Below are 11,047 nucleotides of genomic sequence, written 5' to 3' on the forward strand. Positions count from 1 at the left end.
AAAATCACCTTCATGTTTTTCTGTGTTTTATCTTCAGCTACTTTGACACAAAGGCATCTGCTGTGATGCTCACACCTTTGATAAAGTCTGGAAAGTGTCAGCTTCCTTTTTATAGATACAAAAATATGTAAATATACTGATCTGAATTGTAATATTTCTGACTGTCTGAGGCAAAATTTCCCAGATTCAAATCGAATTGAATTGAATCGAATCGTGGATCGAATCGATTCAGGACCTTGTGAATCGAAATCGAATCGATTCTAGAAATCAGTGACAATACCCAGCCCTAGATCAGATGACTCACTTGGCCATTGAAGAGTATCCCTTTGCTTTCCCTTGAGAAACTCTCATCCATTTGCACTGTTAAGCTCACCTCATTTCTCTGACTCTGAGCAGAGAGTAGAGCCCCATACGCTCAAGAATTCATCCTGCTGAGTCTCACAGCAGTCACATCATCAGTAGACGGTAGTGATCTGTTTCCACTGGCAGCTATTCATGCCCATGCTAAAACATCTCCTCGACTATGTTTGACAGACGATGTGGTGTGCTTTGGATCATGAGCTGTGTCTCTCGTTCTCCATACTTTTCTTTCCCATCATTCGGGTACAAGTTAGTCTTGGTTTGTCTGAAGACTTTTTAAACATCTATTCGGGCTCTTTCAGATGTTTTCTGTCATCTCGACTATAGAAGGACAACTTCTGTGGTGGCTTTTCAGGCCTTTCAGCCACTACATTCTTGTAGTCCAAAGTTTTAGCAATCTTTAATTGGTTTATTTTGTTTTTTAACCTAGTAATGAGCGATGGCCTTCCTCACTTATATAGACATCTCGTTGGCCCTCATATTGAGCGTTCCAGTGAAAAGAGACCAAATGCAAGTTCACTTAAAATAACTTCCAGATCATTTACTTGCTTAATCTGTTATGGAGTAACAAGAGAAGAGGCCTCACCTGGCCATGAAACTGCATGCCAATTAATTGTCCAGTAACATGTTGAGTTGGGACTTTGTATTAAAAAAATGTCTGTAATTTCTACACAGTTAATGAAATACTTTAGTTAAACCCCTTGAATTCAAGCTGAAAGTTTCCACTTCAATCACACATTGACTGTTTGATTTAAAATCCACCGTGTTCGTGTACAGAGGCAAAATACAAAAATGTGCGGACGTAACTGTATATATGGAACAGTACGTAGCATAACATTTGAATAAAAATATAAATTAAACAAAGCTAGTTGCTTACTGAGTAAATGATGACATTGGAGCAGTGCAATAAAAAAAAAATATGAAAGGAAAGGAACAGCGATTCAATGAAAATATAAACAACCTGATTTGAAATGACCAAAAAGGATTTTAGAATAAGTGAAAAGATGGGAAGAAGCAGACGTTTAAAGATAACCTATTCCCTTCAGAGGCAACATAAAAGCTTTTTTTTTTTTAACCAACCTTTGATATAAAAGAGACATTAGAAATAAATATATAAATTACTGCAGATTGAAACGATAGTCTTTTTCTATGATGACTAAAACAGTTTGTCAGGTATTTACTTGCATATAAAATGTGTTTTTGTGACAATCAGAGTCATCAGATGTTTCAGCTCCTCTCGGCTCAGTGGAAGGATTTAGTATCTGTTTCCCCTTTTATTTAATGGTGAAATCATCAAGAGGCAAGTATTTTCTAAAAAACAAACCCCTCTAAAAACCCGCTGTGTGGTATGTATCCAGGGTTTTACTGAAATTGGCTGCGTCTTACAATTTAGCAGCAGGAGCACAGACCAGACAAGTAAACAAAGGCAAGGCAAAAAAAGGCAAGGTATCACCTGCCAGCCGATCGGAAAACGTGTAGCTGTGAAAAGATCATGTGTGGTATGGGAACAGGATCCATTTCAGGGGTTATGTTGCAAAACAACAAACAGAAAACTGGGGGAAAGGGACTGGTATATATATTCTAGTGGTGACCCAGGAGCAGGTGGATGTAGGAGTCGGGTGGATTTGACCGGTGTGGAAAGTCTGCGAATATCTGGTAGATGGAGAATGGCAGGATGGAAAGTTCCTATGAAATGCATGGGCCTGGGGGAAATGAGAAATGGCTTGGGACTGAGGCAGAGTGCACTAGATAAAAACAACTGAGATAGCTGTCTTGACAGGCGTGTTTAGCTGCTGAAAAGCTGCTGAAAGATATTTCCCTCAGAAGTTAGAGAGCGAGTTAAAAGGGAGAAGAAGAAACACAGAATTTATATTCACCAGGTGGCCCGAAATATGAGCCTGAATGGATGTTAGTGTTGTTAAAAGCAGCTGTTTGCTGGCGACTCACCCCGTCAGTTTAAAAACTCAGCAGTTTTGACCCGTCGGGTGACTGCACCAATTTTGTTATTTTGTAAAGATTAAAGTGGCATCAAACTGGAAAAGCAGAGGTGTCCTTCAGACCTTCGGTGTTTTATTCCAAAAAGTTTGACTGTAGCCTTGATCAAATATGACTATACCAATGATTACAAATGAAATTCTAATAGAATTATTATTATTATTATTATTATTATTATTATTTTGTATTTAATTTTAGAGTAATAGTACTTGGATGAAGTTGATCTAAAAGTTGCAAGGCTCTTTGGTTTGGATGCTGTTTTAAGTAAATAAAAGAACAGAATGAGCTGCAAGTCTCATATTTTATTTACAGCAGAACACTGAAAACATATCAAATGTTTAAACTGAGAAAATGCACAAGTCTAGGAAAAAATAAGGTCATTTTGAATTTGATAGCAGACGGTAGCATCCTGTCTTCTTCTGACAGCAGTGCGTAACATCTGGAAGCTGAGGAGACCAGCTGCTGGATTTTGGGGGAGGAATGTTGTCCCATTCTTGTCTGATGTATGATTCTAGCTACTCAACAGTCCTGGATCTTCTCTGTTGTATTTTGTGTTTCATGAAGCTCCCAATGTTTTCAGTTTTCTTCAGCCATGCTGCAGCACTGTGTTTCTGAAGTATGCAAGGCCTTTCCTGAAAAGACGTCATCTGGATGGGAGCACATGTTGCACTAAAACCTGGATATATCTTTCAGCATTCATGGTACCTTTACAGATGCGGTGCCGATAACAAGCCAGACCACAGAACAGTTTCCCATTTGGCCTCAGTCCATTTTAAATGAACTTTTGCCCAAAGCAGTGATTCAGAATCATATTCACACATGACTTCTTCTTTCGTGATGGAGCTTTAACTTGCATTTGGGGATGGCACCTATTTATTCACAGACAGCAATTTCCAAAAGTGTTCCTGAGCCCATGCAGTGACTTCCAGCTCAGGGTCCAAAGATCACAGACATGATTTTGGACCTTGTCACCTGTACACAGAGATTTCTCCAGATTCTCTCTTTTGATGATCTTCCATGTACTGTAGATGATGAGATGTTAAAAGTCTTCACAATTTTACAATATGGAACATTATTCTGAAATTGTTCCATAATTTGATGATGGATTTTTTTTACAGACTGGTGAACCTCTGCCCATCTTTGCTTTTGAGAAACTCTGGAGAAAACCAATTTTTACACCCAATCATATTACAGACCTGCTGCCAATTGCAAATCATTTTTCAAAATTCAGGTTACATATTCGTCCATGTGAAAAGTCCAGTTGTGTTCAAATGAAAAAAAAAATATTGATGCATACCTCTGAGCAGTGGTTTTTAAGACTCATCGCACTTAACTGATTTGTTTTCTGCTCACCTGAAATACTTTACTTTGAAAGGGTGTGCAAAGTATTTGAGAGCCAGTGCTGTAGTCAAACGATGTTCTCCCTTTAAACGAGTGCAGGAGGAAATGTTTTGAATCGAGTGAGAAAACACGTAAAGATGACTGAGAAGCTTTCATAAAATGAATTAAAACCTCCTTCAAGAGTCTCGATCTTAGTTAATAGTTTTAATACTGTAGTCGTAATACAAATTCTGAGGAAGAAGCACAGCTGTCAATTAGGTAAACAAATGAAGTAGATAATCATAAAGCTTTGCATGACACAATTCGCCTTAAATCAGTGTAGTTTTGTTACAGCACACAGTAATATTTTTTGTAACTGAATTATAATTTCTGTAATAGCTGTTGAAAAATTTCAGTCTGGAAAAAAGTGGTGGGCTAAAGGAGTGATTGAATAGCCATCAACAGCACCGTGAACACTGGGAGGCTAAAACTGTCCCGATACCTTGATGCTGGACTAAATGTTTCCATCTATTACTCCTGCTTTTGAGACTGATTTGAGAATACAAGCTGTTTTTTCCAGCAGATTCATACTTGAGCACATCGCAGCTCAACAGGGTCGCAATAACATCAACACACAGTCTCGCATCTGATGTGCTTGTTAAAAAAAAAAGAAACGAGCTCCAGAAGTCTCCATTACTCACAAGAGGATTTTAGGCGTTAGTTAAATCACACACCAACAGCCACGTTCGTGCACACTACCAGAATAATCCTATTAACTTGCACTGATAATGCATGCACGACGATGTGTAAATTTTCCTCCCGCTTCCTCTGAGCTGCTTTGTTCTGATGCTTCGTGTGTTTTCCTTCAGGGAGAAGCTGAGCGAGCTCCGACGGGAGAAGCAGAAGTTGGTGGAGAAGATTATGGATCAGTACAGAGTCCTCGAGCCCAGCATGCCATCCCCAGCCAGCAAGGCCAAGTACATTATATAAATTTGTTTACATGTACAATACAACAAGCTGCTAATGTATTTGTTAATTACACCCGTGCAGTATATAATACAGGAGTGAGTCTTATTGATTTCATGTAGAAAGGCAGTTGAAGCTGTTGGATATGATAGGTGTAGGTCAGATTCCCACCAGACACAAAAAAGATGGGCACCGTTAGCCGGCGAACACAGCAGAGAAAGTTGCAGTGAAAGAGCCTGAGAGATCCCTCAGGAGGTAGCGGAGACAAAAAAAGAGTTAAAGGAGAGTAAACACTGACTTTAAATTCTCAACTGTTCCCTGAAATAAAGACTAAACCTAAGTAAATTCACATTTTGTAAACTCGTAGTTTAAGTTTAAGGAAGCCATAATACAATCTGGATTCGTACACTTTATTAGGGACAGTTCAGCCACTGTTTGTTTACCTCATTACAAATATGGAAACGCCACTACTTTAATATTTTTATCCTCTTTATTTACGTGCATGAATGTACACTTACAGACACTTTTTTAAGTAAAACAGAAAGTAGAACAGAAAAATGAGGCTACAGTTTACTCGGGCTCACCAAAACTGGACAATAGAAGACTGGAAAACGTTGCCTGGACTGAGGAGTCAGTTTCTGCCGTGACTTTTGTGTGTAAACAACATGAAACCATGGATCCGTCCTGGCTCCAACAGTTCAGACTAGTGGTGATGTAATGGTTTGGGAGATATCTTCTTGGCACACTTGTACCTGCTGAGCATCGTATAAGGACCACAGTCTGTCTGAATGTTGTTGCTGATCGTGTCTTTTCCTTTGACACAGCGTACCATCTTCTGATAGTTGTCTCCAGATGGATAACGCACCGTGTCACAGATCATCTCACAGTGCCAACAAAAACAGAACATTGCAGAAAATTAGACTTAGTTGCAGAGTAGCTGCACTGGATTGTTTTACATTGACTGTTTATTAAGTGTGTGGCGAGCCAAGTGTTTTGTGAAGATCCATTTGATATTGTTAAAGTATACATTTTTAAAGTGTTGCCGTGTTATGTTGCATGATTCTGATAAACCCTTTTATCACAAAATCCATCACTACAGGAAAATAAAACACTAACTTAAGATGGATAACATGTCTGATAGTAAATGTGTCAGTATTGTTTTAGAAATGTGTCAGTTAAAAACCAATGAAGAAGAATACAGAATCATATTGTCAGGGGTGGACTTTGGATTTTGGCGTCCAGACATGTTGACAGCTGACCATTCTCTTCCTGTACCTTTACACCTTTTTATGGTGGTGACATTTTAATTATAGCGTTTCCAGTTGCACCTTCTACAGGTGAAATCCTGGCGCATAAACGATACATGGCACAAAAAGCATTTTGTGAACAAGATGAAACCCCTGACACTTGGCTTCCTCCCATTGTTTCTGGAAAAATCAGGGTGTGCAGTGCATGCAGACACAAACACTCGCATAGCTCATCTCTTTGTAAATGGTCCCTGTTCCCTGTGTCCTCGTAGGAAATCTAACTGGATTGCAGATAGGATGAAGAAGCTAATCAAACCCCGGGGAGGAGGAGGAGGAAGAGAGGGACGCGCCCTCTTCACCGCCGCGGGCAGCGTGGAAAACCTGGCCGACAGCGCTGAATTTACATCAGACACACACGCACCTCAGCCTGGTGAGATCTCACACACACCCACAGAACCAAGCTCACTATACCCCCCCTGCCCTTCCTGCACAACGACAAACACACAAACAGCAGCTGACTGGTTTTCACAAAGATATGCTCACATGCTCTGCCCATCAAGCGAGCCTGCAGGCGTGCATACAAATCATCTCATGACTACCAAGTGTGGTCGGCATTGATACCACTCTCTTCTCCTTAGATCTCTCCCCATAGAGTGCCAAGACTCACAGAGGCTGGCTTTCTCTGCTAACCACATGTTGAAAGGAAAGAGATTCGTGAGGCTTCATTCGCTTTTTATGCATTTACTGACTGAGAGTCAGAAAGACAACTCTCTGCAGACGCTTTCAAAGCCGGGATTTAATCCTCAACCTGCATTCTTGATGTGTTTTCTCTCTTTCTGACATACCAACATTGTCTCTCACTTAATTTTTATTTCCCTTGCAGTGTGTTTTCTGTAAACCCCTGGATTTCTTAAACTCGAGTCTCTCTTTATGCCAGAGAAAGACTTGATCTTTCATCTTCACAACAAGCAGAGAAAAGCAGAAAAACTCCCTGAAGTGAAGAGCCAGCTAAGACATTTCTCAAAACTGCTTCCTGTTTAATATGTTTGGGGTGACGTTTACCACAAACATTTAACTGATTCACAGCTGTTTAACATGACAGGTTGGATTTGGAGTAGTATTCTTGCAACGATCAGGCTTGTATCAATGCTAAGCTCTTTTGTTAAAAAAAGGTGCATTAGATTATCTAGAAAGGAATATTTTATTATATCATTTATGCTTTTAAACAGGTGTATTTGGCAGGTGGGGGAACCCTAAGCTTCAGTATAGCAGTGCAGCAGAGTCAAAGTCAACTAACTTTTACTATGAGCTCTAGTAGATGTCACGATCTGGTTGTAGGGACTCAAGCGCAGAGCGGTTAGATGTCTCCAAAAAAACAGTTTATTTCCGGCTCCAGTGCACAATATATATACAGTGAAGGGAATCCAAAACTCCAGGGAATCACAAGGTAGCTCTCTCACACTCGCTCACGTCTTCTTGCCCACACTCACACACGTTCATACGGCAGGGAGGTCGCAGGTCCGGGGGGGGGGAGGTCTGAAGCAGAAGAGAAGGGAAGTCACAAACTAATCACAAATCACGAAGCACAAGTTCACAGGAGCTGTGAGAACACTAACATCAGTAGTACAATCATCCAGCGACGAGAGGATCTGTGTTCCAGCCTCAAATAGTGCTCCCGGTGATGACAGGTGATTGTTGTCAGGTGTGTGGGCCAAGGGCGGGAGCCCACAGTGAGCTCCGCCCAGGCAGAGAGGGAGAGAACAGCAAATGTAGCCTTGTGGGGCCGGCCGGGCAGGCACGGAGACCATGACAGTAGATTTGTTTTTTGTGTACAAGCTGTGATCAGCTGACCTTTGCTGCTGCTTCTCTGAGGTTTACTGCTCTCTGTGGATTTAGCCAACTACATTTCTACAGTATATAAGCAGATTTTAAAGCAGCACCATGGCTGCTTTCCAACACTAACCCACTATAATAGTGAAATTGTTACTAAAGAACATCATCAGCTTAAATTCAAACTGATGACTCCCAATAGACTCCTCCTGGACGCAGACACTTATTTTGAAGCATTATATAAATTAACTAACTTTCACATTGATGGTCAGTGAGTATTAAAAAATATATATATATATATATATGATTTAAATAAATTTAAATTCTGAATTGTTTCAGTGCCTCATCTCTCAGGTAACGTCTCTGATGCTAGCCAGGATGTAAAGTAAATGTCACCTTGGACATCAGTCTTCCCCAACTCTGCAAACTACTGTCCAGCTTAAACTTTAACTAACATGGAATTATCATCACTTAATTGGTTTGCATAAACACCTCCACCTCCTCTGAGGTTCATGGATGTAGTGAAGGACATGCAGAGGGTTGGTGTGACAGAGGAGGATGCTAGGGACAGAGTGCGATGGCGGCAGATGATTCTCTAAAGGAAGCAGCCAAAAGATGGAGAAGACTTGCAGAGCTGTCCTTACCTTTAAAAATGATCTCTCATCTTCCTCTCCTGTCTTGTCTTTCTTACATCTTTGTCTAACCTTCTCTGTCTCAGAGAAGAAAGCTGATATTTTTCTTCCCCCTGAGAAGTATAACAACTCTAGCTAGCAGGTTCATTGTGCACCACACTGCACAGCTCAAGTGGTGTTTTGGATTTTACTAGTTGAGCTCTTTGAATACCTGCCATTTCAAGAAAAAGGTTAGTCTGTTTATGCTCGCTTCTCTCTTTAGAAGCACTAGATGCTGAAATACTGGGACAAACAGCTTTGTTAACATCTGTAGTGTGGATGCAAGACAGCAAAGAAAAGAGAAGAAAAAAAATATGATGTATACAGGCGGTACTTAATTGTCTCCACAGCATCAGCTAGATGAAGCATGAAAAATTAACTTGATTTATAGTATTTTGTATTAAACTGTCTATCACATTTAATTACTGATTTATGAAGGTGTCAGAATGCACTCTTGCCGACTTTAACCCCTGCTTTTAAGAAAACTTAAAGTTCTAGGCAATATTGGAAAGTGCTCATTATAACTTGTTGTTGATATCGTTCTTATCACACCTCGCATTTCAATTCCCGAGAATATATACATATAACAAGAGAGATATGCTATTTTAGACACACTTCCATTTCAATAGAAAATAGAATAGGAAAACAATTTTAAAAAAGACTCCAGTCTGAACAAGATAAGATGCAGCATTTTTTCAGCCTAATGTCCTAAATGATGCATTTTCATTGTTATTGTTAGTGCTGAAAATGTGCTCGAGTTCTCGGCGGCACTGTTAAGTATTTATTAGTAGTGCATAAAAACACGTAACAAACAGCTTAGAATAGACACTAATGTAGCTGGAAACAGGCATGAGCACACATTTAAGTGTTTAAAATCAATAATTCCAAAATTTGTTATGATTCTATATTTTATTAGTGTAAAATAATACATCATTAATGATTTTATTGTTGTTAATGAACGTGTTATGTAATATTTTATAAACCAGCCGTTATATGTTTGCATACAGTTGATGTTAAATGTTGAACAGGAGGATTTAATAAATTCTGCTCTGCAATTATCGGCATGTTGACATTACAATCTATTTTTCAATAACTATTAAAAGAGACTAACATTTCAAATGAATAGAATATTTTACATATATGCCACGAATGCCTGCTATAGAGCATGCACATTTAGTTGTTTATACATGTAATATACCACCTGAGCCACAGTTATCTTTTCTTTTCTTTTTTTTCTTGAACCTATATTTGTCCTGAGTCCCTGAAACTGCTTTGGCACTGGAAAAGAAAAATTCTACCTTCTATCTTTGTGCTGTAAATGGGCTCATCTGGCTAAACACAAATGCAGAGGATCCTTTCCATGAATATTTCTGAATGAATGATTAACGATAAAATTATCAACTGCAACAGTGAACTTATATTTTGTTTAAGGTTTCCTTTATAATAGTTAATGAATCCTTTTCATACAGTTCCAGACCCTCGCAGTGCTCCGGTCTCTCCTTCTCCCCTGAGAAAATCTGCATCCCAGACAGAACCGGAGGTCTCTCTTCCCGGCGCACCAGCTATGCGCGCTGGCTCCGGGGGCCGCCGTAAACTGGGATCCCGTCACGGCTGGGGGTTGGGATTGGCCAGAGCAGGCTCGGGAGTTTCACAGTCTTTTAGTCCCGGCGACCAGAAGACACATCCACGCCAGCGGCTACGCTCCAGCCAGAACAATGCCTCCGTCCTATGGGAGGGAGAGAGAAGTGCATCTCAGGAAGCAGACGCCCCGTTGACCGGTCAGGAGAGCGCCGAGGAGGATGAAGTGAAAGGTGCGGAGGAGAAAGGGGGCTGAGAAAGATTCATGTTCATGTTTTTTCTTTAAGAAGGAAAACTGTAAATAAGTAACAAAGGGGATTATTCAGAAGAAAAACATTTACCAGCTTGTTCAGATGGATATTTTCAAACTTCTCCTGTGTTAACAAGTGAGCTGCGAGCACATCTTTGGGGTAATAAGAAAAACATTAAGCCAAATGAAAGTCAACTGTAAAGAAAAATAAACTGCACAGAATCATCACACCATCTAAAATCCCTCAAAGGTAGACCTAGTATTTCTTTTCTTTTGTCTTCCAGATAATCAGCACTCGAGTGACGACTGCACAACGGCACAAGACAGAAGTGTAGACTCCCCCCAGCTGAATTAATAACAAATGTTTTATATTATGTGCTCCATGGAAACCGTTTTCATGCCTCTTCTTGTGTGTCTGCATATTTTAAATACAAGATCCTCCTAGTATTTTTGAATACATGAATAAATGCTTTAATCAGTCATTTGAGGTCTTACTCATTTGTGAAGCAATTAACACCCTCTTTAGTACATACTATAAATAAAACTGACTGTACACCATCTATATATCTAGTGCACCTATAAAAAAAGCTGAATATTGTGAAAATGTTTTCTTTTTCATTTTAATTCAAAGAAGTAATCCTGCAAATATTCTGTATTTAAGGCACACAAAGACAACAATTTCAAAGCGTTTTTGTGATTCTGGCTTTTAGCTCATGAAAATTAGAAATCCAGGCTCCTAGAATATTAATTATAAATATTGTTTATCTCTTGGTCGAGTTCAGTGCATGCAACACAATCATGGGGAAGACTGTTGAACTGACTGTTGCCCA

General features: G+C 39.7%; 1 protein-coding gene across 1 annotated transcript in view; it reads left to right on the forward strand.

The window, feature by feature from the left end:
- The window catches only part of ccdc88b (coiled-coil and HOOK domain protein 88B), a 59,829-nt gene extending 49,130 nt beyond the window's left edge, over positions 1-10,699 (forward strand). The window contains exons 25-28 of the mRNA XM_084948850.1: positions 4,545-4,652; positions 6,161-6,318; positions 9,859-10,200; positions 10,502-10,699. Coding sequence (XP_084804976.1) covers positions 4,545-4,652; positions 6,161-6,318; positions 9,859-10,200; positions 10,502-10,572 — 679 coding nt within the window. The 3' untranslated portion in view covers positions 10,573-10,699. The remainder of the gene's footprint in view (positions 1-4,544; positions 4,653-6,160; positions 6,319-9,858; positions 10,201-10,501) is intronic.
- Positions 10,700-11,047: the final 348 nt, after the last annotated feature.

The sequence above is a fragment of the Perissodus microlepis genome, chromosome 2 (genome assembly GCF_051167445.1).
Source record: "Perissodus microlepis isolate ML-2025 ecotype Zambia chromosome 2, ASM5116744v1, whole genome shotgun sequence".
Classification (NCBI taxonomy): Eukaryota; Metazoa; Chordata; class Actinopteri; order Cichliformes; family Cichlidae; genus Perissodus; species Perissodus microlepis.